The sequence below is a fragment of the Bos javanicus genome, chromosome 29, assembly GCF_032452875.1.
Source record: "Bos javanicus breed banteng chromosome 29, ARS-OSU_banteng_1.0, whole genome shotgun sequence".
Classification (NCBI taxonomy): domain Eukaryota; kingdom Metazoa; phylum Chordata; class Mammalia; order Artiodactyla; family Bovidae; genus Bos; species Bos javanicus.
In genome coordinates this window covers 45703800-45731289 of record NC_083896.1, presented here as the reverse complement: position 1 = coordinate 45731289, position 27490 = coordinate 45703800, and the positions used below count along the sequence as shown (strand labels likewise).

Sequence of the window (27490 nt, the reverse complement as noted above, 5' to 3'; positions counted from 1 at the left end):
TGAGGGCAGGGTCTGTACTATGGACCCTTCGCAGAGTACCCCTCCTCCTTCTCCCAGGTAGGGATCCTAAAGCCTTTCCATATGACAGGCAGATCAGGGATTAAATCCTCAGTGCCAGCCACCTGGCTTCAACTCTGGTCCATTCTCCTAACCCCACCTCTTGGAGAATCCCTCCTTCAAGGTCCCAAGAGGGACCCCCCACTCATAATGGGTACTTGCTATCCAGGAGAAAGAGCAGCATCATGAAGGGTTTTGTGAGATAAAGAGGAGTTCTCCTGCTAGCCCACAAAGGAGGGTTTTGTACTGGAGGAAACATGCACCCCCAAGGCCAGAGGGGGTGAAAGGAGGGCCTACCCCCCACATTCCACAGCCCCTCCACCTCACGCCTAACACACTCAATGGGCTGGGCTCCTGTGGCCCATTGGAAGACTCCTGCCTCTGCAGGTGAGAGACACACTTCCCTCTCCTTCATAGGGACCAGACGTGGACTCTGAGAGCTGTAAATATGAACATTTTTCAATTACGCATTCAGAGCTGCTGTTCATTCGTTCATTCAATGTACATTAATTGAACACAGACTGTGTGCCAGGGCTTGTTCTAGGTACTGGGGATCCAGAGAGAAACAGGCCAAGTGTGGTCCTCAATTTGCTGACATCTTAGTGGGACGAGGCAGACAAACAGCAAATACACTGATAATTAGGGAATTCCCTGGCAGTCCAGTGGCTAGGACTCTCAGTTTAACTGCTGACAGTGTGGATTTGATTCCTTATCAGGGAACTAAGATCCCACAAGCTTCTCAGTGCAGCCAAAAATAAAAAATAAATGAAAGCAAATATATAATAGTTACATAATATAACACAATGTCGTGATTAAGAACATACGGGGGGGAACAAGTAAGGACCAGAGAGTGAAGGGTGAGGGGGTGGTCAGGGAGGCCTCAGAGAAGACATGTGAGCTGAGACCTGGAGGAAGCGGGGGATGGAGCCTTTTCAAGAGGATGGTCAGGGAGGCCTCAGAGAAGACATGTGAGCTGAGACCTGGAGGAAGCGAGGATGGAGCCTTTTCAAGATGGGGGGTGAGGAGAATTTCCAGATGGAAGGAACAGGATGCGCCAAGGCCCTGGGGTGGGAAGGAAGGTGGTAATATTGCAGGGATAGGAGAGTCAGTGTCACTGAACCACGTGCACAGGGAGGATGGAGGATGGTAACAGGTGGAGGAGGGGCAATGACCGTGGGGGTTGCATCAAGTGGTGAGGAAGGGCAGGGTGAGGGGCCGGGGATCTGGTGTGGGCTTTAGTCAGGCCCCTGACTATTGCCTGGGGGGACATGATGGAGAAGGAAGTTTCGTGACTGCCTTCTCTCTTCCAAGCCTCCCACACTCTGTCCTGGGCTGGAAGGACTGGCCTGTCCTAGGACATATGGAGCAGTGGGAAAGGCAAGGGCTTTGGCATCAAACAGAGACTGAATACCCCATTGGAGGATGCAGATCCTGCCTGTGGGACTTACAGGGACACCTAAGCCTCCCACTGGAAAAGCCCCTGATGCTGGGAAAGATTGAAGGCAGGAGGAGAAGGGGATGACAGAGGATGAGATGGTTGGATGGCATCACTGACTCAATGGATATGAGTTTGAGTAAACTCCGGGAGTTGGCAATGGACAGGGAGGCCTGGCATGCTGCAGTCCACAGGATCACAAAGAGTCGGACACGACTGAGCGACTGAACTGAAGCCTCCCAGGGTGGGAAAGGGATGGGTAGATCGGGGAGGCCAGTCTCAAGAACTGGCCAGGAGGAGGGAGGGGTCTGTGGCCAAACTTCCAGGCTTCGCAGGGAGGTGGTTGAGGAAAGGAGGGAAGGTGTGAGGGGTCTGCAGGTCATAGCACTATTTCTCTTTTCAGTAAGGAGGCTGGGCAGGACCCAAAGGTGTGCACCAGGAAGAATGGGAGGGCTGGGTCTTCCACCCGCCTCATAAAACACCGCTGTTTTATTTACATTGTACCAAGAGTAGGTACCTTTGTAACTTAAGAGGCACATGAATATATTGTCCTTCAGTCTCGAAGTCTTGTCCAACTCTGGCTTTGCCACCCAATGGACTGCAGCACGCCAGGCTTCCCTGTCCTTCACCATCTCCCGAGTTATCTCATGAGTTTGCTCAAACTCATGTCCATTGAGTCGGTGATGCCATCCAATCGTCTCATCCTCTGTCGCCCCTCCTCCCCCTGCCCTCAATCTTTCCCAGCATCAGGGTATATTTTGGAGTCAAGGTGGACTCCATCGGGAAGTACTCACTGAGGTGGGGGACTGGGAGGGCGGGGCTGCACCCGACCCTGGCGACTCCCGAGGAGGCCGACAAGAGGAGCAAGAAGAGAAACCGGCAGTCTGCGGCCAGGCTGCACCACTCCGGCCCCATCTTCATCCCGGCTCCTGCCCCTAGGCCCTAGAGGGACCCGGGGGTCCGAGGGGCGGGGCTCGCCCAGGCCCCGCCCAGGCCCCGCCCCGGTGCCCCTGGAGTCTTCGGCCCCCGCGCTCCTCGTGCTCCTGGCCACCAGGCTCCTGCCTGCAGCCTCCAGCTCCGCCCTTCCACGCGTGACCTCGGCCCCGCCCCCGTGAGCCCCGCCCCGCCCCCTGTTCCCCGCCTCTTGCTCCTCTGTCACTTCCTGATTCCCGCTTCCTGCTTCCCAGAGACTGGGATCCAGAGCCACCCGAGGACGAGGACGGTGCTGCAGCCTCTCGGCGTCCCTGGTGAGCACGATGGATTGGGGCTGGGGGCGCGGGCGTAGGGGTTGGGCGGGACTTCGGGGGCAGATCGCGGGGAGCTGGGATGGGGGTCGCAAGTCCGAGGAGCACTCCCCTTCCGCGGTGCCCCACCGTCAGTCCCAACTCCCCTTGGCTGCTCAGTCTCCCCTCTGAGGAGCCAGAATCCTTGAAGTTAGACTCCTGCTTCACCTTGGACCCCGTTCCGAGCTCAGCTCGGAGGCTCGGTGGCTGGGAGCGGCGCCCTGACCCCGCCAAGTCCTGCCAGACCCCCTGGACCGGCCTGGGGCTCCCTGCACATTCCTGCAGGCACTGCACATTCCGTGGGACCCAGCACTGTGGCCTAACGCAGCGTCCTAGCGGAGATCATTCCTGCCTCCTCTGTCTGTCCTCCCCATCACCCTGCTACCAAATCCTGGGGGGAAAGGGCCCTGCTGGCGACTGAGACCCACCAAGAAGCTAGGCTTGCACTGGCTGGGCACCTCCCACCTCCCCCACACATATCAGAGCCTGGGAGAGTCCCCCCAAACCCCTCAGGTCTCAGCAGTGGCTTTGCTGGAGGTCAATGCATTTCTACCTTCAGATCCCCATTGAAGAGAGGCAGCCAGACCTGCACTGTGACCCTATTTTGTTTGTAACCAGGGAAACTGAGAGCCGGGCAGGTTATAAGGACCAAATCGCCGGCTGCATCCTCCCCACCACCCCTTGTGCAGCCCTGGGAGGGTTAGGGATTGTCGGGTTGGGCAAAGGCTGACTTATGCTTCTCTACTGTGCAGTCATGTTTCGCAAAGTGGTCCGGCAGAGCAAATTCCGACATGTGTTTGGGCAGCCTGTCAAGAATGACCAGTGCTATGAGGACATCCGAGTGTCCCGTGTCACCTGGGACAGCACCTTCTGCGCCGTCAACCCCAAGTTCCTGGCAGTGATTGTGGAGGCCAGCGGGGGCGGTGCCTTCCTGGTGCTCCCCCTAAGCAAGGTGGGCCCTGTCACAGCTGGGGAGAGACTGGAGGCAGCGTGGTCACATCTGCCAAGTCTCCGCTCACTTCACAGCCCGTAAAGTGCCCATCCCCACACTGCTGGGCAGGTGTTAGAATCCAGATTTACTGCCCAGGAGGTGCTAACACACATGGAGAAGGTGTTTTTTTTTTTTTTTTTATTGCCAAGGAATCAGGGTCAGAGGCAACTTTTCCTGCTCACCCGGTGACACCTGTGAGGAGTAGGTGGGTCAGGAGCAGGCAGAGCGAGAGTCACACCTGGGCACCTGTGTGCCAGGCGGGACCACATCACCCCGTCATTCCCCATCCACGGAAGGGAGGACTCAGCTCTGGGAGGGACGGACCCTGAGCCTCCTGGGGCCCCCTTGACTGCCCCCCCCTCATGCCTGCAGACCGGTCGCATTGACAAGGCCTACCCGACAGTGTGTGGACACACAGGACCTGTCCTGGACATCGACTGGTGCCCCCACAATGACGAAGTCATCGCCAGCGGCTCAGAGGATTGCACGGTCATGGTGAGGCGTGGGACGGTGGCGGGCCGGGGGTCACAAGTATGATTCAAGGGTCCTGGCAGCGGGGCCGAGCTTGGCCTTGCGCTGACCTCCCCACTTCCCCCACCCCACCCCCGCGCCCGGACAGGTGTGGCAGATCCCGGAGAACGGGCTGGTTTCCCCGCTGACAGAGCCGGTGGTGGTGCTGGAGGGGCACACCAAGAGAGTGGGCATCGTCACCTGGCACCCAACTGCCCGCAACGTGCTGCTTAGCGCAGGTCTGCACTGTGGCCCCTGGCCCCGCCCCGTGACCCCTGGCCCCGCCCCTCACCACACCCTCTCCCGGCCCCGTCACACGTGAAAGCTGAGGCCCACGGAGGTCGAAACGCTGGCTCTGGTCCCCAGAGGGTGGTCAGAGCTGACGGCCCCCCCGCCCTGCAGGCTGTGACAACATGGTGCTCATCTGGAACGTGGGCACGGCGGAGGAGCTGTACCGCCTGGACAGCCTGCACCCCGACCTCATCTACAACGTCAGCTGGAACCGCAACGGCAGCCTCTTCTGCACCGCGTGCAAGGACAAGAGCGTGCGCGTCATCGACCCCCGCCGGGGGACCCTGGTGGCGGTATGCGGCCCCAGAGGGTGAGGACGACCGCGGACTGGCCAAGGGGCTCTTCCGGTGCACCGCACAGACCAATCCCTCCGTCTCCTCCCCAGGAGCGGGAGAAGGCTCACGAGGGAGCCCGGCCCATGCGGGCCATCTTCCTGGCCGATGGCAAGGTGTTCACCACAGGCTTCAGCCGCATGAGCGAGCGGCAACTGGCGCTCTGGGATCCAGTGAGTGGCTGTGGCTGCCCTGAGGGGCGGACGCAGGACAGGCTCCACCCTGGGCAAGCAGGGTGAAGTCACCTGGAGAGGCTTATCCCTCCCAGGTTGTCAGCCTGGCCCCTGAGGCACCCAGGACCCCAGCCCTGCCGGCCTCTTCTCTCCCTGTCCCTGCTCTCTGGCCTCCCCCACCTGCCTCCACATCTGCTGGCAACAGCATTCTTGGCCCCTGAAAGGCCCCTGCCTCCTTTGCTTATCTATTTCCACTCTGGCTATCCTTGGAGCCCCAGTGCAGAGGCCCCCTCCTCCAGGAAGCCTCCCAGCCCTTCCTCTGAAGTGCTCTGTCCCCCAACCTTATCCTGTAAGTGACCTCCAGGGGCCCCTCAGGGAACGGGTTAGTGCTACCCTGCAGCCTGGCTCCCAAAGTGTGGGGACTTTCTCAGCACCTGGTTGGTGGCCTGGGAGTCATCTGAAGGCCTGGAATCGGCAGGGGAAAATGGGACCGTGGAGTGGAGGGGCGCCAGCGAGGCCCAGTGGGGCACGTGTGGCTAGAGGGTGAGAGTGTTAGAGGCAGTGCCGGCTGGCGTGTGAGGCTGGTCGGGGCCAGTCTCGAAGCAGGGCTGGGATGGTGAGGGGAGGAAGCAGGTTCTGACCTGGCCCAACTGTCCCTCACCCCACGTGCCAGGAAAACTTCGGGGAGCCCATGGCCCTGCAGGAGTTGGACTCTAGCAACGGAGCTCTGTTGCCCTTCTATGACCCTGATACCAACGTGGTCTACGTCTGTGGCAAGGTGGGGCTGGGTAGGGCGGGGGTAGGGTGGTAGAGAAGACAGAGGCGGGCCCTGGTGCTGACCTCTGCCCCCCCCCACCCTCCAGGGCGACTCCAGCATCCGGTACTTTGAGATCACAGACGAGCCCCCCTACATCCACTTCCTGAATACATTCACCAGCAAAGAGCCCCAGAGGGGCATGGGGAGCATGCCCAAGAGGGGTTTGGAGGTCAGCAAGTGTGAGATTGCCCGGTAAGAAGGGCTGCTGAGGAGGCCAGCTGAAGGGGGATGGGGTGGAGGCGGGAGCTGGACCCTAGGCACCCAGGGTGAAAGGTCAGATCACAGGAGGCTGCTCAGAAACAGGAACTGGCCCACAGAGGCTCCAGGGTCGAGGTCAGCCCATGGGAGGGCTCAGGGGAAGGACTGGATGCAGAGAGCAGAGGGAGCTGGGAGAGCTGGTAGAGGGGCAGGTTCCACCCATGGGTCCTCCCTCCGCCCCCTTCCCCAGGTTCTACAAACTGCACGAGCGCAAGTGTGAGCCCATTGTCATGACTGTGCCAAGAAAGGTGAGGCCGCCTTGTTCCCTGCTCACCTGCTCCCTTCTCTAGCAGACAGACCACACGGGGGTGACCGAGGTGAGGCCTGTGAGTGAGACATGGCTAAGTGCGAGTGTAATCAGTGGGCCGCATGGACGCCAGCCTGCCCTGCTGGGGCAAGAGACACAGGGTGAGCTGAGGCCTTGCTCTGGACGGACGCGGGGCAGCCTTGGAGGTCTGCCCTGTAGGAGGCATGGCAAGATCCACCTCCCGGCTGGGGTAGGGTCTCCATGAGGGGTGGGTAGTAAGCCAGGCGAAGGCACGGAGGTGGGAGCAGTGAGAGCCAGGGAGTCTGCTGCAGTGGAGGCTCCCAGGAGGCGAGGATTCAGCCATGCGTGGGTTGGCCTCGGGGCCCCAGCCGAGAGTCTTGAACGAGCTCTGTTTCTCTGCAGCCAGAGTTAACCGAGTTCCGTGTAGCGTGCCAAGCCCGTCCAGGGAGCGGGGCCTGCCCCAGAAGTTCACAATCCACAGGGCGCAGACGTGGCTCCCGGAGTCCCACGAAGCCCATAGCTGGCCCCTGCTTGGGGAGGTGGGAGGAGTCTTCAGAGGGAGCTGTTGGTGGCGTCCAGAAGAGAAGTGAAAGAACAGATTGGAGCTTTAGAAAGGTCACTAGGGGTCAGGCCATCGGAAGAAAGGTCACTAGGGGTCAGGCCATCGGAAGACAGGTTGACAGGCTGCCAGGCTGCCAGCCTGGAGGTCAGAAGAGTGGCGAGGAGGTGGCTGCTCAGGGTCCAGACAAGAGGACCCCGCAGGTGGGCCCCCAGCCGACCCGGGCCTCCCTCCACCGCCCCCCGGGGCAGTCGGACCTCTTCCAGGATGATCTGTATCCCGACACGGCCGGGCCCGAGGCGGCCCTGGAGGCAGAGGAGTGGGTGAGCGGCCGGGACGCCAGCCCCATCCTCATCTCCCTGCGGGAGGCCTACGTGCCCAGCAAACAGCGGGACCTGAAGGTCAACCGGCGCAACGTGTTGTCGGACAGCCGGCCCGCCGCGGCCCCTGGTACCTCCCGCCCGGGGCCCTCCATGCCTACGGCCTCCACCAACATCGCCATGCCCAGTGGCAGCCTCGCTGGAGCTGGGGTATGTGCCCCTCAGCTCAGAGTGGTGTTGCCCAGGTCTGCTGTGCCCGCCTGAACCGTTCACTGCCCTCTCTGGGCCCCAGGCCCCTGCCCGATGGTAGATTTGGGGAGGGCTGCGGCTCCGCAACGCTGGGCCCCTTGCTGGTGTCCCTGCAGGAGGCCGGGAAGCTGGAGGAGGTGATGCAGGAGCTGCAGACGCTGAGGGCGCTGGTCCGGGAGCAGGGCGAGCGCATTGGCCGCCTGGAGGAGCAGCTCAGCCGCATAGAGAATGGAGATGCCTAGGTCCCCGGTCCGGGGACGCTGCTCCCCGTCACCTCCTCCCCACCACCCCTTTCTCACTCAGCCTCTGTCACACCGACTGCAGGCTGGCTGGCTGGCCCCCTGCCCCCTGCTGAGGGTTTCTGGGGCAGGTTCGGCGGAGTAGGGGGGGAGCGGGGGGAGCCCTCCCGTGGGCCCAGGCTGGAACCACCGCTAGGCTTTGGTCTTTGTTACTGTTGGAGGATTTTTGTACCAAGGAGCACTTATATTGTGAGGGACCACCTCTCCCACCCCCCGCCAGCCCTCCTGCTGCCTCCTCTGAGGAAGCAGGAGGATTGGGCTCTATATTTTCATTCCAAATAAAATGCTCTTTCTAAAAAGCCAGGCTGGCCCTTCTGCTGCAAGGGTAGGGCTGGGAAAGGAAGTCTGGGCACCTGGGGACACGGGACACCCCCAAGGCTCACAGATGCGAGAGAGGGGGCCCTAAGCATGCCCCCTAGTCTTCCCTGACTTCTGTCAGGTAGGACATCAGAGGCAGAAGCCCTGTGGATGCCTCCAGGGCCTGCCCTGCTTTGAGCCGGGTGCCCAGTTCCTCCTCCTCTCGGAGGCCAGGCCACAGGCCCCATGGCCCCAGCCTGGCCGGGTGAGAGGCCGCTGAGGATCTGCTGTGGGTCAGGGTGGTCCTGAGGTCCTCTGGTGGGAGGGCTGGGCAGGGTGTTCTGGGCAGGAAGCGGAAGTGCCGATGAACAGCAGCTGCTGTCGAGAGCGGGAGCTCTCATTTTGCACTCGACACAGCCAGAGCTGGAGGTGGGAACCCAGCGCTGAGAGGCGAGGCACTGATGGTGAGCATGGAGCCGACTGGGTCCTGGGGGTAGGGGCTGCAGGAGGTCAGGGCTGGAATGTCTGGGCCCCCTGGGAGCTAGGGAAGGACCCCTCACAGGCCTGGGGACACTGAGCAGTCAGGTAGGGTTGGTCGTCGGCAGAGGTGGGAGATCCGGGTGGGACAAACGGGGCAGAGACTGGGCCTTTCTCTCACCTCACCTTAGACCTGGGCCTCCCTGGGATTCAGGGGGTGGTCCTCAGCGCCCCACTCTGTGTCCTCGGCCCCTCCCCAAGACCCCCTAGAGGGACTCTCACCTGCTCTGCTCTGGAGCCTGGAACACGCGTGCCTTCTCGACTTGCTTGCGTCCCTGGAGCCAGGCAGGCAGACTTGTGTCCCCGGAGCCAGGCAGGCAGCCCGGGTAGGGAAAGGCCTGCAGCACCTCAGCACCCCTCCCCCCTCACACCCCCCACCTGCCTTGTTCCGACCGCAGGCTTCCTCCGGCAGCTGCACTCGCCTCCCCAGCCCCTGGCCCTGAAAGCCTGAGGCCCCCTGGGACGCAGTCTAACGGAAACGCTGCAGCTGGGGCGGTCCCACAGCTGGGAGGAAGAGGGGTCTCAGTGACCCCCGTCCTGGGACTTGGCCAAATAGAAGGAAAGAGTCGCCTTGGGGTTGGGTGCCTCCCTCCTGAGCCTCAGGAAGAGCCAGCCTTGCCTTCCTTCCCTTCCATCGCCCTGCCTCCTGGGGCGGGGGCAGAGTCTTAACACACTCAGCCAATATTTCTTGAGCCCCTCTGGGCTAGGAGTTGTTTAGGCGCTTAAGCCAAAAAGATCCTTGTTTTTCTGGTGGGAAGATAAAACGATAAGCATGGCACACAAGCAGAGCGATCCCCGTTTTGGGGAGGGGTGGGTGAACAGGGCTGGCCGCAGGGGTGAATGTCAAGGTAGGCATCCACCTAGGTGAGGCCTCACTGAAGGCGCCCAGAGCCAGGGCGAGAAGGGAGCTGGGGGGCGGGGGGGGGTGGGGGTGGCACTTGGGGATGGAGCATTCCAGACAGAAGGCGCAGCCAGGGCACAGGCCCCAGGCAGGAGCAGGCTTCTGTGGTGCAGTGGGAGGGAGGGGGGCATGGCTGGCTGGCTATCACAGACCCAGGACAGGCCTTCGTGACTGAGTAAGCACTTGGGCTTTTCTGCTGATTGTCCCAAACTTGCCCAAGAGACGACCGACCCACGCAGTGACCCTCTGCCCTTCTCCCCGCAGGATCTGCCCTGTGCCCTAGGGCTCTGGACACTGCTGGCCCTGCCCGGGGCCCTGGGCTCCAACAGCAGTGACAGTGGCTCCAGCTCCTCGGTCACTGTTGTCCTGCTGCTGCTCCTGCTCCTGCTGCTGGTTGCTGGCCTGGCGCTGGCCTGGCGCCGCCTTAGCCGGGACTCGGGGGGCTACTACCACCCGGCCCGCCTGGGAGCTGCGCTCTGGGGCCGCACTCGCCGCCTGCTCTGGGCCAGCCCACCAGGCCGCTGGCTCCGGGCCGAGCTGGGTTCACCAGATGAGGACCCAGAGCAGCAAGAGGACGAGCAGGACGTGGAAGACGACTATGATCTGCTCAGTGGCCAAGAGGAGCGCAGATCCCAGGAAGAGGAGCGGCGGGGAGAGGGGCCCAGCCCACCGCAGGCCACTGAGCCGGCCGGGGCAGTGCACAACGATGACACAGAGGGCGGCCTGGGCCTCAGCTGCCAGGGGCCTGCGGGCTCAGGGGGCAGCGCCGAGGCCCTGCTGAGTGACCTGCACGCCTTCGCTGGGAGCGCGGCCTGGGATGACAGCTCCCGGGCAGCCAGCGGCCAGGGCCTCCACGTCACCGCGCTGTAGGCACGGGCCCTGCGGCCGCACCCCAGCCACCGTCCCTCTGCTTCTGAGCTGCCGCAGCTGCACATAGCTGCCCTGGACTCAGGTCACCCCCGCTTGGAGAGCCTTGGACTGTCACACCCGCCCCAGCCCCCCCAGTAGTTCTGTCCCCAAGTCTGCGTATCCCCAGCCCCTCCAGCAAGGCCATCCGTCCCCAGGTGCTCTGAGCAGTCAACGGAAATAAAATCCGTCCAGCTCCGTGGATTTGTGGTCCTGTCATGACCCTTCCCATCCCTGAGCTGGGATTCGTCCGGGCACCACCTCTGCCCTGGAAGCCAAGGAAGAGCCAGGTCAGTGCCATGATTCGATCCTTTTAATTCTCCAAGGGCATGGCTCAACTGCAGGAGGCCAGGTGGGCGCCCCCTCAACTGGCAGCCATAGCCTACAGCCCTTGGTGGTCATGATTCCGGGGTATGGCCACCCCAATAGAGACTGACTCACACCAGTCACTCCTGCACCCCTAGGCACGGCTCCAGGTCTCTGGAACTGGCCTAGGGTCCTGCCGCCCGTATCCCCACCCATACTCTTAGCGCCCAGGGCGCCCGCGGCCCCTCTTGGACTTCTTGGTCCCCGAGGGGGGTCGGATGGGGAGAGGGGCAGTGCTCGAGGGCGGTGGTGGTGGCGGTGGTGGCAGCAGAGGAGGTAGTGGGGGCTCCACGAGCTCCTGTGGGCCAGGGCTGGGCCGGAACCCCTCGAAGGGCGAGAACTTCAAGGGGCTGCAGGGGAAATCGAAGCCAAATCAGCATCTTCTTGGCCCGGGCCAGGAGGGGTGACTCTCCCCCTTCCCCGTCCCCATGCCTGGGGCTCAGGCCCTGTGGTCACGTGCCCACCCACAGGAGTCCCCACAGTAGATGGAGAAGCGGAGGCTGAGGCTGGTCACGAGACAGCCAGGGCAGCCCCAGGGTTGGCGGCAGAGCCACAGCTGGAGCCGGCCGCGCCCCCACGGTACCTGACAGGGGTCCGGGGGCTGCTGTTGAGGCGCCTGGGCGAGCGCAGCTTGGGCTGGAAGGAGAAGGCCTCCTTGATGCTATCCAGGACGGAGGGCGCCACGTACGTGAAGCCCTGGGGGCAGAGACCGAGCGACACTCGGGGTCAGCGGCTCCTTGGCCCCGGCCCCGGCCCCAGCCCCCACCCCTCAGGCCCCCGACCTCACCAGGAAGGCCTGGTTGGCACTCTCACTGAGCGTCGTGTCGTCTGGACTGTCCACCGGCGTCTGCTTCGTGAAGTGGGAGTCAAACTGGCTCACGTCCTCCTCCGACTGCTGTGGGCGCCCGGGAGGGAGGATCAGAGGCGTCCAGGAAGGGGCCCCCGGGGCCCCCACCCGCCCCCCCACCCACTCCACAACCAGTCCCACCAGCCCCGCACCCACCCCCCCACCCGCCCCTTGGCCAGCGAGGCCTCCACTCACCAGGGAAGGCCGGAAAGGGGGGTCCACACGGCGGGCCAGGAGGTCATCCCAATTAACGTGCCGGAAGAAGGGGTGCCTCTGTGAATAGAGTGCCCAGCAACATGCCAACATGTCAAACCCTGGCTCCCTTAAAAACACCCTCTGCCCTGAGGCCCCGCCCACTGAGCATCCAGGCACCCTGGGAGCTCAGCCTGCCCCCTCACGATGGTTTCACCTGCACATCAGCAGCATCCCCGGGGCCCCCTCCAATCCGCTGGTTAGGATTCCGCTTCAGGAACTGCAGGACAAGGGCAGAGGGTCAGGGTCTCAGGCAGAGTTACAGACGGAGCGTTCAGAAAGGGGGTGGGGAACAGTGACACGGGGGGTGTAGGTTGTGGTGGGAGCTCTGGAGTGTGGTCTCCCCCTGCTGACACCCTCAGGATTTCCAAGGTTTGGTCCAAAGGTACCCCCTTCTCCACGAAGCCTTTGCAAAGGTCTCTGGTTGCTGGCATTGCCCCAAGGGGAAATTCATGGGGGTGCAACTTGCAATCTGGATGGGGTGCCTGCCCTCCCAACCTCGATCCCCAAGGATCGCCTTTTTGAGGAGAGCAGCAAGTCTCACTGATTAGGACTCGGGCATGGCAACCCACTCCAGTGTTCTTGCCTGGAGAATCCCACGGACAGAGGAGCCTGGCAGGCTACAGTCTATGGGGTCGCAAAGAGTTGGACACGACCAAAGCGACTTAGCACGCAGGCGCAGAGACTTGTCCAGGGTCGGCAGCTGGTCTGCATCACAGCTGACGTCTCGGACCCCATAGCAAGTGCTCTCTCCCCAAACATACAGTGTTTGGTGTGTGTGTCAGCGGGGTGGGGGGTCCAGCAACCCCGACCCAGGGGGGTTCAGGCACACATGCAGGGCCTGGGAGAGAAGACGGGGCAGGACCGAGTGCAAGAGGGAACCCACCTTTTTGACAAGATCCCGGGCATCCGGGGTGAGGTAGGGGGGCAGCTCCAGCTTCCCTCTGATGATCTTGTCCATGGTTTTCTTCCGGTTCTCTGCAGTGAAGGGCGGCTGGAGAAGGCAGAGGGTGAGAGGCACCTTGCAGGCCGCCCACGGGCCACCCCTGCCCCGGAAGGGGCCCCTCCTCCCGCCCTGACACCCGCCCTCCCGAGGAGGCTGGACTTGCCGATCCAGTGAGCATGTCGTACATCAGGGCCCCCAAGCTCCACCAGTCCACCGCCCGGTTGTGGCCACTGCGCACCAGAATCTCAGGGGCCCTGGGGGCCAGGTGGAACCGCCAGTCAGACCAAGCCCTGCCTGACTGTGCTGTCCGTCCCTGGGCCCAGCCGGCTGCCACTTACATGTACTCGATGGTGCCGCAGAAGGTGTGGGTCACGGCGCCCTCGTGGATCGACTCCTTGCAGAGGCCAAAGTCCGTCAGTTTGATGTGGCCTGAGGGAGAATGCTAGAGGGTCAGGGCCCAGCCCCCCTGCCCTCCACTGGGCTCAGCCCTCCCCACATGGGCGCACCCTGGCTGCTGAGCATGATGTTTTCAGGTTTGAGGTCCCGGTAGATGATGCCTTGGGAGTGGAGATGGCCCAGGGCCAGTGTGATCTCCGACAGGTAGAAACTGCAGGGACAGGACAGAGTGAGGGCCAGGGTGGGGCTGGAGCCAGGCCCAGGCCCTGGACCCACTCAGGAGGGAGGCAAGAGGTAACACCCACCAGGCCGTGTCTTCTAGGAAGATGCCTTCTCGCTCCAGGTGCGTGAAAAGCTCACCACCTGTGACACAAACACGTTAGCAGCTGCGTGCCAGGACCAAGCTCCTCTGCTCGCCGAGTCTCGGTTTGTTCTCGGGGAGAGTGGGGCTCAGAATTCCCGCCCTACCTGCCTCCCAGAGCTGCCGTGGGGATTCAATTCAATTCAGCAAACATCTACCGACGCCTACTCGGTGCCCGGCCCTGTGTGGGGTGAAGCTGGGGACAGAGATGAAGAGACCCAGCCACGGCCCTCAGGATGCTCAGTCTAATGGGGAGACGGATGCACATGGACGCTCGGATACGCCAGCCCGAGGCTACAGCTCCGAGAGCCTAACCCCAAAACCTGCACAGGGGACAGGCGGACACAATCCACCCCCACATGAGCGGACAGAGAAAGTCCATGGCAGCGGTGAGACTTAAGGGCATGCAGAGATGGCATGCAGGGAATGAAGCCCCCGGGGTTCGTGGGTACAGCTGGGGTCAGCAGGAAGAACAGGCCCAGATCACGTCCTGGTGAGCAGGAGACACCGGGCCCAAGGAGACCATCCAGGCAGGTACGGGGAGGCATGGAGCTCTGAGCAGGAGGGCGGGGACAATCCCGTGCTGACCCTGGGAGTTCATGGAGGAGACACTAGGAAGGGAGTGAGCTGGAGCCTTCAAGGCTAGTGAAGAAAGTGCTGGGACTCCTCCCCTCCCCCCGAGGGCAGAGAGGACGGAGAGAATAAGCCACCTGGACTGGGGTCTAACTGGATGCAGGGAACGCAGGACAGAGGACCGGGATGTGACGGAGTCGCAGTGGAAACGGACAGAACAACCCTCTGGACGTCTCTACCAACTCCCACCATTCCCATCCACCCCCACACAGGGGAGGAACACAAGAGGCGCTGGACAGACGTTTGCTGAATGAATGAATGTATGCACGCATGAACGGATGGATGGAGGGATGGATGAGGTGGGGCCCCCGCCGTTCTGCTCCCTACACCTCTCCCAGCTCCCCCGCCAGAGCTCCCTGCGCTGGTTCCCTGGCCTTGCCTGCCCCCCGGCTGCGTCCCCGTTCGTACCGCTGAGGCACTCGAGGATGAGGTACAGTTTGCCGCCAGTCTGGAAGGCATAGGCCAGTTCCACAATGAAGGGGTGCTTCACCGACTCCAGAATGTTCCGCTCGGCCCGCGTGTGTGCCGTGTCCTTGGCGTTGCGCACAATTTTGGCCTGCAGAGGCAGCGAAGGGTTAGAAGGTGTGTGCCCAGGACTCCCTCAGCGCCCCTGCAGTCATGACCCTTCCTGGCCAGCCTCTATCACTCCGCTATATTTCTCCGCAGTCTACTGCTATCAGTGACCATCCTTTCCAGGGACGGGCTTATTATCCCAGTAGCATGGCTATCTGATGTGAAGAGCCAACTCACTGGAAAAGACCCTGATGCTCAAAAGAGTTTGAGCAGACTCCGGGAGATAGTGGAAGACAGAGGAGCTTGGTGTGCTGCAGTCCATGGGGTCACAAAGAGTCAGACATGACTTCAGTTCAGTTCAGTTGCTCAGTCGTGTCCGACTCTTTGCGACCCCATGGACTGCAGCATGCCAGGCTTCCCTGTCCATCACCTACTCCTGGAGCTTGCTCAAACTCATGTCCATCGAGTCGGTGATGCCACCCAACCATCTTATCCTCTGTTGTCCCCTTCTCCTCCTGCTTTCAATCTTTCCCAGCATCAGGGTCTTTTCCAATGAGTCAGTTCTTCACAGAAGCAGAACCCATACAGACACGACTTACCGACTGAACAACAACATGGTGTTCCTCAACCTCCGCTCTCATGGTGTTTGGGGCAGACGATTCTTTGTGGTGGGGGGCTATCTTTGCACTGCAGGGTCTTTAGCAGAATCCCTGGCCTCAACCCACTGGGTACCAGTAGCAGCCCCCCTCTAGTCATGACTCAAAAATGTACACAGACACTGCTAAATGATCCCTGGGAGGCAACAGGGTCCACAGTTGAGAAGTACAGCAAAACAACATAATCGAAATTGATGATAAACAAGCAAATGTTCAAGACAGTGACCATCTTCTCTCGCACATTCACTCCTGTCCCCAAAAAGCCCGGCATAGTGCACTGGGAATGGCAGTCACTCAGTGATGAGCTGTTGGAAAAATGAATGACTCACCTTCCTCAGGACTTTCATGGCATATATTTTGCCCAGATTGCTGCCCTGTACCTTTCGCACCTGGAACACCTGTAGGGCAGGGGAGACAGGATCAACCTCCCATTCCATCCCTATCTTCAAAAAGCTCCACCCTGAAGCTCTGGTACTGGGACCAAGAAGCCTAGGCCCACCCAGGGGTGGGGTAGTAAAGAGTTCAAGTCTAATTCTGAGAGGATTTGCTCTTTCTTCCTTCCCTCTGAGTTCAATCAGAGGCTCCGCTGATTTACAAGTCTAATTTCATTTTATTTTTTACATTTTTTGGCAGCTCCACAGGTGGGATCTTAGTTCCCTGGCCAGGGATCGAACCTGCACCCCTGTACTGGAAGTGCAGAGTCTTAATCATTGGACTGCCAGGGTAGTCCCTACAAGTCTAATTAGTTCTGAGATGCTTTGATGCAGCAAAACTGAGGCTATGAGGCCAGTCAGGAAGGAGGAGAGCCAGTACCTTGCCATAGTTCCCCTTGCCCAGCACACGCAGCAGCTCAAAGCAGTGGGGGCCGATGCGCTCGGGGCCCGGGTTCACACTGCTCTCAGTCAGCTCCACCTCCTCATAGTGTCCCACAGGCCTGCGGACACAGGAGGTTAATGGGGGCAATGCGCTCCTGCGCTCCTCAGGTCCCCTTCCCCAGCCCATTCCCTCCTCCCCCAACACGACCCTCACTCACTCCAGGCCAGCCGCCCTCAACTCCGCGAGGGGACACGCGTCCTGTGAGAAACCGAGGGGTAAGAGCCAAGGGAGGTGCCAGGCTCCCTCTCCCCAAAGCTGGACTGCTTAGCCCAGAAGAGAGGGTCAGGAATGGGAGCTGGTAGGCGATGGACCAGGACTGGGGAGGAGAGGCGAGGGCAGAATAGGGAGACGCAGGGGAAGGGCTGGGAGCGTGCAGGATAGATCGGGGTGTGGAGAGGGTCAGATCTTAACAGTGGCTGGGATCTGAGACAAACCAGCGTCTGCGGGACCCGAGCCCTCTCTGCCAGGGGGTGCCCGGGCGATCCCATCGCCTGGACGACGGGATCGAGCCGGGATCAAGCGGCGCCCGGGCGGACCACTCACCGCGGGGCTGAGCTCTGGCTCGCCCTCGCCTTCGCTGCCTTCCTCTGTCTCCAGGTCCAGGTCAAACACCGCCGCCATGGCTGCGCCGGCCCAGCGGGCCCACCGGCGAGTACCCAGCTGCGCTCTGACTGACAGGCCGGGAGCCCGGGGCCTTACGTCATCACTCCGCGACAGCCTCGCGCACCTATGACACAAGAGATTCCCCCGCCCTCGAGTCGGCGGCGGGAGTAAGGCATCTTGGGAATGGTAGTTCCAGAGTGCTTAGGTGCCGAATCCAGCCGGACCCAGGCTTCGGCCGGCCGCTCAGTCTTCCCAACGCAGCTCCCCGGGGGCGGCACCGGACAAGAGCCTCCTGGAAGGCGACTGTTTTGGTTCTGGGGCGAGTTTGAGCATGGATGGGACATAGTCGAAAGTGAATGCAGGTTTGAGAGTAAACACAATTCCCAGCCCCGTTGGAGCCCTGCGCTGCCGGGTTGTCTGGGTGGCGGCGAGAGGCAGGTACAGTATCTCTGTTCGACGCTGAAAGGGAGCCGGCGGCTGCAACACGGCTTCCCTAATGTGCCTCTCAGCTGGAAGACTTGAAAGTCAGAGCATTTACTGCTCCGTATTCAACTCACTGCTGGGTTTTGTTGCCAGTGAAAGTGTTAGTCGCTCAGTTCTGTCCAGCTCTTTGCAAGCCAACGGGACTGTAGCCCACCAGGTCCCTCTGTGCATGGAATTCTCCAGGCAAGGATACTGAAGTGGGTTGCATGCCCTCCTCCAGGTGATCTTCCCGATCCAGGGATTGAACCTGAGTCTCCCACACTGCAGGCAGATTCTTTACTCTCTGAGCCACAGGTTCCTCCCCAAAAGGATTCATTCCTTCAAGTCTCATCAACCCACCCATAAATACAGGCTTGGGCTGTGCGTCAGGCACAAGAACTTGTATTTGGCAACACTACAATAACGAACATGCCAAACCCGGCCTGTCAGTTTAGAAGTGGGCACAGATGCTGGATGGGGCTTTGGGGGTGTGAGTTGGGCCAGACCAGACCTTGGATGATTTCCAACAGTTTGGAAGCTGTCTGGATGTGCATTCCAGTTGGACCGTGGGGGCTATATATGAACTCAAATGGACAGAATTCAGAGTCTCCAGCCTGGAGAAGGGTTATCTGGTTGGGGTTGGCCCTTGCTGTAATTCCATCTTCAGGAAACCCTCAGGTTTGGGTCCTGGTGTGGGTGCCCTTGGCACGCCCCTTGCCAATGGTGAACCCAGAGGTCTGACAGTGTAGTAGTTTATCCTTCCCTGGTGGCTCAGACAGTAAAGAATCTGTCTGCAAAGCAGGAGACCCAGGTTCAATCCTCTGGGTTGGGAAGATCCCCTGGAGAAGGAAATGGCAACCCACTCCAGTAGTCTTGCCTGGAGAATTCCATGGACAGAGGAGCCTGGCAGGCTACTGAGCAACTAGCACTTTCACTTTTTAGATGCAACAGGTAGCCCTTAACTACCTCTCCTTCCCCCTCCCACATCCCCTGTCTACCTACGCTTGAGAAGTGGTGTCCAAGTGGCAAGAACCTGGCCCAGACTCTGCACATGTCACTAGTCCATAAGCCTTTATTTGGAGAGGGATGCCTGTGGAGCTGTCCACAGCTCCTGTGCTGCACGGAGAAAGAGTCCTTAGAGCAGCCTCCCCTGAATGAGGACAGGAGTGTCGTCTCCTCTGCCAATGCAAGTTAAGTGTGCCTGAGGCCAAAGCACCAGAGCTAGGTGGATAAGGTGCAGAGTGCATGGAGGGGTGTTCACCTGTCTCAGGACCACATGTGAATGAAGGTAAGGAGGTGTCAGGACCACATGTGAATGAGGGTAAGGAGGTGGGTGGGGCCCAGAAGCTGAGTGGGCGGGTGAAGTGAAGTGAAGTGAAGTCGCTCAGTCCTGTCCGACTCTTTGCGACCCCATGGACTGTAGCCTACCAGGCTCCCTGGTCCATGGGTCCATGGGAGTGGGTGGGTAGGGCTGAGTAAAAGTGGAAATCTGGATGTGCATCTTGTCCTCAACCTTTCAATCACAGTGGCAAGACACTGAAGCAGTGGCTGCTCCTCTCTGAGCCTGTTTCCTTATCTGTGAATGGAGCAATAGTGTCTGCCTGGAGGGGAGATGGTTACTGCTGACCCCAGGCCACCTGCTTCTACTGCTCAGGCCAAATGAGGCAGACGGGGCACTGCCGAAAGTTGTCAGCAGGCTCTAGAACTATCTGGAATTTGTTAAATGAGGGAGTGAGAGTAGGAGGATGAGGGGTTTAGTCTCAGGTTTTCTTGGGATTTGTTCAAGGCTCTCTTCTATAGGCAGCAGGAAGAGAAACAGACCTGGGGGGTGGTGGGAAGGATGGGCTGGGTTCGGGCCTACTCCCACTAACCTGGGGGCAGGGGGGTGTGTGTCTGTGTGTACAGGTGCTGCTTCTCCATGGCTAGAGTCCTGGGCAGCTGTGGGGCTGGACGGAGGCCTTCGAGAGGGCAAGAAGGCCCTGCAGCGGCTCACCAGGTACTTTCTTTTGTTGCCCTCAAGTCCAGGAGGCCTTGGTGTCGAAAGAGCCCTGGGCTCTGGAAAGACCTGGGGCCTTGGAGTGGACCAGCCCAGGGTGGGGCGGGGCCGTGGGAAGAGAAGCAGGGAGAGCTCCAGGGAGCAGAGGGTACCACAGCGCCCCCTCCAGCACTTTCCCCCTGCCCTCTGGCCCCAGCGCTATTTGAAGTGGGACAAGAAGTAGGCAACGGGGTAGTGGGGCCCGTCAATGCCCAGGCCCTGGCAGAGGCCCAGCAGGCGGTGACGGGCCTCGGCTGGGCTGGACCCAGCACAGGCCACACTGCAGTAGGGCTCCTCGTATTCGCCAGGGACCAGGGCCTCCTCCAGCAGATTGAGGCGCAGCAGGCCCTGGTCGTGAAGAGCCTGCAGGGTCTCGGGGCTGGCGGTGGAACTCAGTGCCTGCAGGTGTTGGGACACCAGGCACATGACACCCACCAGGTGGCCCCGGGCACGGGGGTGGGCTGGCAGGGCAGGTTGCAAGCCACAGGCCACCATAGCCGCAGCCAGCAGCAGGTCCACACCATAAAGCTCCAGGATCCAGTCTCGCAGGTAGAAGCCGCCCATGCGGGGGTTGATCTCAATGAGCCGCGGCCCAGCCCCGGTCAGCTTGAGCTCCACGTTGAAGACCCCATCCAGAAGCCCGCAGCCCAGGCAACAGCGGAAGGCGGCCTGCACCAGCTGCGCCTCCTGCTCCGGGGCCAGCCCAGTGGGCATGCAGGCTGCGGTCTCAGTGAAGCCAGGCAGCCGCGTGGGGCCATTGTCAGAGACGAAGGCAGCCAGCAGCCGCCCGCCGAACAACACCAGATCCACATCATGTTCCGTGCCCTCGATGAACTCCATCAGCAGCATAGCATTGCCCCAGCCCAGCCCAATGCCCGGGTGGTCAGCCTCGGCCTGCAAGTCTCGGGCGATCCGGGAAAAGTGCTCACGGCACTGCGAGGCATTCTTCACCAGCCGCACACCCACCGCGCCGGCCCCGAACTCCAGCTTCATGACGCCTGGTAGGGGCACCTGGCGGACAGCCCTGTCCACATCGGCCTCACTCTCCAGTGGACAGCAGGGCACAGCATAGAGGGAGGGCGCAGGCCAGGGTGGGCCACGGCGGCACAACAGGTGCAGCTGGGTGCGGCTCTTCTGCTTGGCCAGGCGCATGGCGGCCGGCGGGTTGCAAGGCAGGCCCAACTCCTGGCAGAGCAAGGCTGTGAGCACCAGGCAGTCATCCCAGTAGGAAAAGCAGCCATCGAGCTGCAGGCCTCGTGCCCGCACCAGCTCCGCCAGCACCCGGGCGTTCTCCTCATCCCGCCGGTGCTCTGTGACGTCGAAGTGGATGAAGGTCTGCACCAGCTGGGACGCAAAGTGGTTGGGGTCTGACTCCACCAGGTGTAGCTGCAGAAAGCACAGGACGGCGACAGGCCGAGATCAGCTTGTGTGGGGCACTGGGCAGTGGGATGGCGCCTGGTATACGGTCCTAGCCCTTGGGGGAGAAGGGTTCACTAGCGCTAGGCGCTCAACGCGTGTTTGGTGAAGATTGAGTGAAAAGTGCAGAGGTGAGACACCTAATGCAGCCCAGAGGGGAGGGAAGGCAACCTAGAGGAGCCAGTGCTTAAACTGGGAGCTGAGTAAGATTTGCTGAGTGCTTAGTCGCTCAGTCGTGTCTGACTCTGCGACCCCATGGACTGTAGCCTGCCAGGCTCTTCTGCCCCTGGGATTCTCCAGGCAAGAACACTGGAGTGGGTTGCCATGCCCTCCTCCAGGGGATCTTCCCAGCCAAAGGATCGAATCCAGGCCTCCCACATTGCAGATGGATTCTTTACTGTCTGAGCCTCCAGGGAAGCCTGATAAGATTTAGCCAGAGGAAAGATAGTTGCAGGAGGGAGGTGGGTGGGGGGAGTGATCTAGGTGGGTGAGGGTGTCAGAAAGGGTTGGTTGACTCCTACTGGCAGGCACAGTCTGGCCTGGGTTTGTAGGGAAACCAACAGGTTTAGGGCTTGGGACTGGTGGCCCGAGGGGGGGCCTTTTACTCTCGGCGGGAACAAAATTCAGCTAGGGGTCAAAAAAAAGAGTTGAGACTTCTAACCTGGGCGGGGCGATAGGCCCTGCCCCTACGCTGAGGCTCTGTGCTAAATCGGTTCAGTCGTGTCCGACTCTCCGCGACCCTATGGACCGTAGCCTGCCAGGCTCCTCTGTCTATGGGGGTTGTCCAGGCAAGAATAGTGGAGTGGGTACAGTGCCCTCCTCTAGCGGACCTTCCCGACCCAGGGATCGGAACCCTGGTTTCTTAACATCTCTTGCTTTGGCAGGCGGGTTCTTTAAGCACTAGCTCCACCTGGGAAGCCCAAGCTGGACCGCCCCCTCACAGGCCCCGCCCCCAGGCCAACACCTCCCGGGCCCCGCCTTCACCACGCCCACCGGGACTCAAAGCTCCGCCCACCTTGAGCCCGTAGTCGCGCGCCGCCTCCCACACGAACTTCTTGCTGACGCCGCCGGCCCCGAGCAGCAGGAGCTGCTTTCCCTCCATGAGGCAGCGCGCCGAGCGCCGCAGCATCGTCTCTACCAGCGGCGCGGCCGCCGCCTCCTCGGCCGCCAGGCCTGGGCGCTGCGCGGCCCACAGCCCCTCGAGCGCGCCGCACGCTTCCAGACACAGGCCTCCGTTCAACTCCAGGGCCACGGGGGTCAGCTCACGACCGGCCACCGTCAGGGCGAAGTCCACCCCTGGGCCGGGCAGAGGGGCGCGCGGGCTCAGTGCAGGCCGCCTTCGGGCCTCCGGGGGATCCCCCCCGACCTCCGCCCGTCCTCATCCCCAGAGGTCCCGCACTCACCGAGGAAGTCAGTGCGGACCTGGCGTCCGCCTCGCTGCTCAGCGCTCAGGCCGGCCTCCAGGGTCAGCACGGCGGCTAGCGCGGCCTCGGCCGCCGCCTTGACGCGCTGCCGCACGATTGCCACCTGCGAGGCCTCCGCCAGGCCGCACTGGGCCAGCGCCGCCTCCAGGGTCCGGGGCAAGGAGCTCTGGTGTCGCAGAGGCCGGTCCCCACGGCCCACGCTGCATACCACCTGCGCAGGGAGGCAACTCAGGGGGCTGGTCCCTCCCAGGACCATCCCCGGCCCCCAGCACACCTCCCGCATGCCACGATCCCGGCCACACTCCTCCCTGGACATTTGAACAAGTCCTGTCCTCTGGTGTGACTTAGACTGCACAAACCACCCTCCCCTGTCACTGCTCATCTGGTCCCCCTGCGGGGATTCTCTCCAGGCGTCCAGGCCCAGCTAGGGGTCTCTGTTATCTAAGGGTGCCAAGTATGCTTGCTTCTAGGTCCTCAGCTCCTGTGCTAGCGGGGTGGCGGGGGGTGGTGCTGTGCCAGCCTGGTGGGCCCAACCCTAGCCTGAGGGCAAGGCTGAATCTCTCCTCATTTTGGCCCAGAGCTGTGTACCTAGGTGGATCCCTAAGCCTCCCTGAACTCCCCAGCTTGGAGACCCCTCCTAAAGTGTATTGGGCACCCTGGGTCAGTCTCTTCTGTGGGCAAGAGCTCCAGTGGAAGAGGATTCAGCCCTGGGCCCTGGTAGCCAGCATGGCATATGAGGTAGGGCTCCTGTTGTGGGAGGGGTACCTAATGGGTGGGAGAGGAGAGAAGGGTGTCAGACCAGGAGGCCTTCCAGAGGCAACCAAAATCCCCACCCCCGAGATTTTGTCCTCCCTGTCCAGGGGTCCTCAGAAGCTCAGTGGAAATAAGCTGGGGTGCGGCAGCAGGACCGTGACCTGAATCTGAGCCAGGCTCACCTTGCTCAGCAGGGGCCTGTCACCCTGTGTCCGACACACCACCGCACAGATCCGCAGGGCCAGCTCAGGGCCGGGGGGAGGGCTGCCTGGGGAGAGGCGGTGAGGCCTGAGCACAGAGCAGCCGGGAAGCCGAGCCAAGCTCCACCCTGGGCTGGCCCAGGCGGCCCTCACCTGCGAAGGGGAGCCGGGCAGGTGGGCAGACAGCCTCCACCAAGACACTCTCCTCCTCTTCCAGTTTCTCCAGCAACGCCAGCACTGTGTCCACCACTGGGCCCTGCTCAGCTCGTGGATACAGACGCAAGGCCTGCCGCCCCCGCCAGCGCCAGCCACTGAGCTTCACGGCCACCTGCAACAAGGAGGGTAAGGCGGCCGCCTCACTACCCAGGCCTCTACAGGGTGGGACACTCATACCATAGGGGCTCAAAGCTGGGGACGGCTTCCCAGCATGACCTGTAACCATCCAGGGGGTCCCCTCCCTCTGGCATCTGCACAGGCTCAGGGGCAGGAGCCGGTTACCTGCAGGGCATCACCCAGGGCCTCGGAATGCAGAAAGGCCCCCACTTCCTCCTTCACCAGTGTCTCCTGGCCCTCTTTGCCATTCAGCTCCACCAGCCGTAGTCCCGGGCTGGCATCCCCTCCCCGCAGCGGTGCTGGTGGCTTGTACGTGAAAGCCAGGGTAGCTGGCACGGCCACGTTGCCCTGCTGAGCCAGCAGCCGCCTCGTCAGCAGCCGGTCCTCCAGCAGCCGGGCCAGCTCGGCTGAGGCTCCGGTGGGGCAGGTCAGGTCGCGGGCGAGCTCAGCCGCCTCTCGACCCCAGCCAGGCCCCAGCCCCAGGCCAGCCAGGAAGTAGGTGGCCCGACGAGGGGGAACAAAGTCATCCAGGAACGTCAGGCCCCCTGGGTGGAAGCTCACGGCCTTGGAGACCAGCAGGGCTGCCTCACCCGGCTGCCCTGGGGCTGGCACCTTTGTCAGCCAAGCGGGGGACAGGCAAAGGAGCATGTTTCCTGTGGGCAGAGAGAGGAGGGTTGCTGGCCAGGGAAGGCTTGATGCCCCCATGCCCTCCACCTCCCGCCTGGGCCCCTGGGTCATAGGGGGCAGCTGCTCCCAGAACCCACCCCCCCCCCGACCCCGCCTCCGGAGCAGGGCAGCTGGTCCAGTGGAATGCAGGCTGTTGCCAGGGTCGGCGGGTATTTTGGGATGTGGCCGGGCCAGGGCAGGGCTGCCCTTTCCGTAGGAGGGGGTGGGGGAACTTGGGCACGCACTCACCCGGGCTCTGGACCCCAGCCTCCAGCAGCACGGACAGAAAGGTGCTGGGGGACCCCAGAATGCACAAGGTCACCTCCGCCCCAGGGCAGCCTTGAGAGAAGAAAATGACACCAAGCTCACCAGGGGCTCCCCTTGCTGTCTTTCTGCCCGCCTTTCCCTGCCCCCATGGCCCTGGCCTCACTCTTGGGCCCCCCAGGTCCTTCCCAGTTATCGGATGAGAACAGTAAAGGGGACAGAGGAGGCTGGAGAGGGAAGGGGAGGCTGCCTGCCCACCCCCGCTCTGTGAGGTTGCCCCCTTCTCTCCGCAGCTGGTCCGCAAGACCCCGGAGGTTGGGCGCCTGGAGACCTGGGTTCTCGCCTGAGCTCTGCCACTTTCTGTGCGACCCTTGGTCCCTGTGCAGCGGGGTGAGGAGTCGCTGAACCCAGTTTCCCAGTCTGTTACACTGAGACCAAGTCTGTGATGTTCACCTGTTCTAACTGTAAAGTCTCTGTCCACACAGACTCTTCTGTGGCTGCCTGATACAGAAAACAGACAAAGCAAGGGAGAAGTCCTGGGTCCCAACTGCTAGCTGCCTCCACGGCAACTCCCGAGACACTTCGACAGAAGCGCTGGCTCCACTGAACATGGATTGCAAATCCCAGGGCTGGATCTTCTGGGGGTGGGAGGGAAGCCTTGATCTCTGACTTGACTGGTGCCAACTGCCCTTTGAAACGCCTGCCTGCTGGAGTTTGACTGACCTCACCTCCCTGGCTTCAGACCGAGCCCAAGCCTGGGGGGAAGGGGCTGACTTTAACAGAGATGGAAAGCAGGCTGGGCTGAGGGTGCCCCCCTCCCCTCAGCGGTGCCCCCCACCTCCCTGGAGCCCTCGGGCACCTGTGCGGGGCGCCTGGCTGCGGTCCTGGGTCTCCGGGAGGCCCGCTTGCTGCAGACAGCTCTGCAGAAGGCTGTAGTAGTGCACAGTCCAGGCCTGGGCGTCCGCCCCCTCGGAGGCGCCCTTGCAGTCCAGGCCCACGTCGTGGCGCCAGGAGCCAGGGAAGCAGCCCGGGGGCGGCAGGCCAGAGCCCCCGCCCCACGGGCCCTCCTCTTCCTCCAAGTCCTTGGAGCCCAGGGGGCAGTCCCACTCGGGACCCAGCGGATCCAGGGAGAGCTGAGGGGGGCAGAAGTGGGGGGTCTTGGGCAGGCTGGGCAAGGGCCACATTAAGTCACCCAAGGGTCTAAGCCCCCCAGTCTCCTAACCTTGGGCAGACCCGGGCCTGGGAACCAAAGAGGATGGAGTTGGATTGGAGGGTGAAGGCCTGTCAGCAGGAACATGCAGGTGGGAACGCTTTGCAAACTGTATGTGCTGTGCTCCAAGGGGTGGGGGCAGAAGGCAACGCGCTGCTAGCAGGACCGCTGCCCTGTCATCCCACGCCCAGGTCTGCCGAGCTTAGTTCACAGGGGCAGAGGTTTTTGGCTGTTTTGTTTATCAAGGCAGCCCTGGCACACTGTCGTGCTGCTCAGTGTTTGATGACTGAAGAATAAATGAACGAATAGACCAAGCGATCACTCCTGGGCTGTTTTCTTCTCTCTGGCCTCAGTGACCCACAGACCATCATGGAGTTCTGCTGAGACCTAAATATGTAGATGAACCCGGCCCAGCGTCTTCCCCAAGTAGGCCTGAGGATCTGCTATACAGCTAGTCTTGGGTCAGGCACCAGTAAGGAAAAAGCTGGTGTCCTTCTTTTCAGATGTTCTGAGTCATGGAAATGCGCTCTTTGCATGAAATCTTATACCCTGCCCCTCTGAGGCTGGCTGACTCCTGACTCCTGCTCAGAGGCTCAGGGTGAACAGATGGGGACACAGGTGGGCCTGTCCTCCGGGGGAAAGGCTGGGCCTCCCCGGACAAGTCATGAGGTTTCCTTGGGCCTTGGGGTTGCCTGGTGCCCTCCCTGTCCACCCCCAGGGTCCTAATATGACCCAGAGAATCCCCTCGGTCATCGGGAGACAACCTGTTGCAGGCAGCCGGGAGGGCAGAGGTCTGGGCCTCCAACCTGGACTCGAATCCTGGTTTCCTGGTGCCAAATTCTGAGCCTCGGTGCCTCCTCTTAGAACTTGCATTCCCTGAGAGCCCACACTGGGTTTACTGCTGTGTCCCCAAACTTAGAATGGGTCAGGGCACACGGCAATAATGAACATGGCTGAATAAATGAATGCCAAAGGGCACTGAGAGTGCCCGCCTCCCGGGCCTGATGGGGGAGAGACGGAGTGCCTGGCACCTCAGCAGCTGCTTGTCCCATGGCGCATGGTGGGGAGTTGAGGGGTGTGCGTGCAGCTGGTCTCGGGTCTGAGCTGCCTGCACAGGCCGTGCCAGGGCTAGGTTTTTAGTGCCTGCTGCTGCCCTCTGGGCCCTCCCTCTGGTTAGGGTCTCAGGCTTTGTGGGGAGGGAGGAGAGGAGACTCACCATCGTACAGGAGGAGAGGCTGAGACTGATGGGAGAGGCTAAGGGAGAGAGACAGAGAGGGAGTCAGGGCAGCCAGGGTCTCCACCCAGCCTGCAGCCCCTAAGACTCTGCGGGTGGAGAGGTGGCAGCCACCGTGCCTCTCCTGCCTGAGCTCCGAGGTGTCCAAGGCTGCCCCACCCCCACTTCAAGGAAACAGAGGGATTTCTGACGCCTGGACCCCAAGGGGGCGCACCCAGAGCTCACACATCCCAAGTCGCGCGCGGCAGCGCTGGGGGTCCTGGCACTCAGCCCTTCCAGCGGCGGGGCGCACCGGGTCCCCCGTGTGTGCACGCACTGTCTGGGAAAGGCGGGGTGGCGGGGTGCAGGTAGTATCGCGGGTCCCCCCGGGGGTCCGGGCGCTCAAGGTCCTGTCCCTGCAGCCCCTGCCCCGCAGCCCCCTCCCTGGCTCTCCCCGGGGCGCGGGCAGCAGCCGGGGTACCTGGAGCGCAGTCGCGGCTCTGCGGGGCCGTGCGGACCCGGCGAGACTCAGCGGCGGAGGCACAGCGCCCGGCCCAGGCGGCGCCGCTTTATATAGAAGCG

At 61.8% G+C, this 27490-nt stretch overlaps 4 protein-coding genes and 1 long non-coding RNA gene across 10 annotated transcripts; 3 read left to right on the top strand and 2 right to left on the bottom strand.

The window, feature by feature from the left end:
• Window positions 1-3529: 3529 nt before the first annotated feature.
• Window positions 3530-8141, top strand: CORO1B (coronin 1B). Its single transcript, XM_061407157.1, has 10 exons — window positions 3530-3727; window positions 4139-4261; window positions 4386-4515; window positions 4679-4860; window positions 4953-5072; window positions 5746-5850; window positions 5936-6081; window positions 6338-6395; window positions 7226-7504; window positions 7660-8141. Exons 1-10 carry the CDS (start codon window positions 3530-3532, stop codon window positions 7783-7785), a joined length of 1467 nt encoding a protein of 488 aa, XP_061263141.1. The 3' UTR covers window positions 7786-8141.
• A 95-nt stretch (window positions 8142-8236) lies between these two features.
• On the top strand, window positions 8237-10685 carry PTPRCAP (protein tyrosine phosphatase receptor type C associated protein). The gene is made up of 2 exons (XM_061407182.1): window positions 8237-8603; window positions 9842-10685. Exons 1-2 carry the CDS (start codon window positions 8601-8603, stop codon window positions 10445-10447), a joined length of 609 nt encoding a protein of 202 aa, XP_061263166.1. The 5' UTR covers window positions 8237-8600; the 3' UTR covers window positions 10448-10685.
• Window positions 10686-10778: 93 nt separating this feature from the next.
• RPS6KB2 (ribosomal protein S6 kinase B2) lies at window positions 10779-17096 on the bottom strand. Of its 2 annotated transcripts, none has more exons than XM_061407161.1 (15): window positions 16873-17096; window positions 16487-16527; window positions 16267-16387; window positions 15783-15851; window positions 14693-14840; window positions 13596-13653; window positions 13401-13501; window positions 13233-13323; window positions 13058-13148; window positions 12835-12942; window positions 12106-12168; window positions 11892-11969; window positions 11637-11744; window positions 11433-11545; window positions 10779-11199 (listed from the first exon to the last, which is right to left on the bottom strand). In XM_061407161.1, the coding sequence occupies exons 1-15, from the start codon at window positions 16948-16950 to the stop codon at window positions 11010-11012; spliced, it is 1458 nt and encodes a 485-aa protein (XP_061263145.1). In that variant the 5' UTR covers window positions 16951-17096; the 3' UTR covers window positions 10779-11009. The 2 variants fall into 2 exon arrangements, with proteins under 2 accessions (XP_061263145.1, XP_061263142.1); XM_061407158.1 differs by having other exon boundaries at window positions 11637-11741; window positions 16873-17046.
• Window positions 17097-18446: 1350 nt separating this feature from the next.
• Window positions 18447-27490, bottom strand: CARNS1 (carnosine synthase 1). Of its 5 annotated transcripts, none has more exons than XM_061407145.1 (10): window positions 27390-27490; window positions 26912-26949; window positions 25345-25618; window positions 24471-24560; window positions 23721-24208; window positions 23376-23550; window positions 23205-23290; window positions 22249-22480; window positions 21861-22141; window positions 18447-20815 (listed from the first exon to the last, which is right to left on the bottom strand). In XM_061407145.1, the coding sequence occupies exons 2-10, from the start codon at window positions 26912-26914 to the stop codon at window positions 19589-19591; spliced, it is 2856 nt and encodes a 951-aa protein (XP_061263129.1). In that variant the 5' UTR covers window positions 26915-26949; window positions 27390-27490; the 3' UTR covers window positions 18447-19588. The 5 variants fall into 5 exon arrangements, with proteins under 5 accessions (XP_061263129.1, XP_061263130.1, XP_061263131.1 ...); XM_061407146.1 differs by lacking the exon at window positions 27390-27490 and adding an exon at window positions 27144-27380; XM_061407147.1 differs by lacking the exon at window positions 25345-25618.
• On the top strand, window positions 23477-26016 carry LOC133241543 (uncharacterized). Its single transcript, XR_009734625.1, has 3 exons — window positions 23477-23564; window positions 24779-24875; window positions 24971-26016. It is a non-coding gene; the product is annotated as an uncharacterized LOC133241543 (long non-coding RNA).

What these genes read in the sequence shown, in the direction of transcription:
- CORO1B (XM_061407157.1), top strand. Translation starts at nt 3,530, where the DNA reads ATGTTTCGCAAAGTGGTCCGGCAGAGCAAATTCCGACATGTGTTTGGG. An exon ending in CAGAGGATTGCACGGTCATG is followed by an intron (nt 4,262 to 4,385) that starts GTGAGGCGTGGG and finishes GCGCCCGGACAG; the next exon opens with GTGTGGCAGATCCCGGAGAA. An exon ending in TGGTCTACGTCTGTGGCAAG is followed by an intron (nt 5,851 to 5,935) that starts GTGGGGCTGGGT and finishes CCCACCCTCCAG; the next exon opens with GGCGACTCCAGCATCCGGTA.
- CARNS1 (XM_061407144.1), bottom strand. Translation starts at nt 25,669, where the DNA reads ATGTGGCCCTTGCCCAGCCTGCCCAAGACCCCCCACTTCTGCCCCCCT. An exon ending in CCCTGGGTGATGCCCTGCAG is followed by an intron (nt 23,551 to 23,720) that starts GTAACCGGCTCC and finishes TCCTTGTTGCAG; the next exon opens with GTGGCCGTGAAGCTCAGTGG. An exon ending in GGTCCGCACTGACTTCCTCG is followed by an intron (nt 22,142 to 22,248) that starts GTGAGTGCGGGA and finishes TGCCCGGCCCAG; the next exon opens with GGGTGGACTTCGCCCTGACG.
- RPS6KB2 (XM_061407161.1), bottom strand. Translation starts at nt 16,950, where the DNA reads ATGGCGGCGGTGTTTGACCTGGACCTGGAGACAGAGGAAGGCAGCGAA. An exon ending in ACGACATGCTCACTGGATCG is followed by an intron (nt 12,943 to 13,057) that starts GCAAGTCCAGCC and finishes TGCCTTCTCCAG; the next exon opens with CCGCCCTTCACTGCAGAGAA. An exon ending in CCCCTTTCCGGCCTTCCCTG is followed by an intron (nt 11,745 to 11,891) that starts GTGAGTGGAGGC and finishes GGGCGCCCACAG; the next exon opens with CAGTCGGAGGAGGACGTGAG.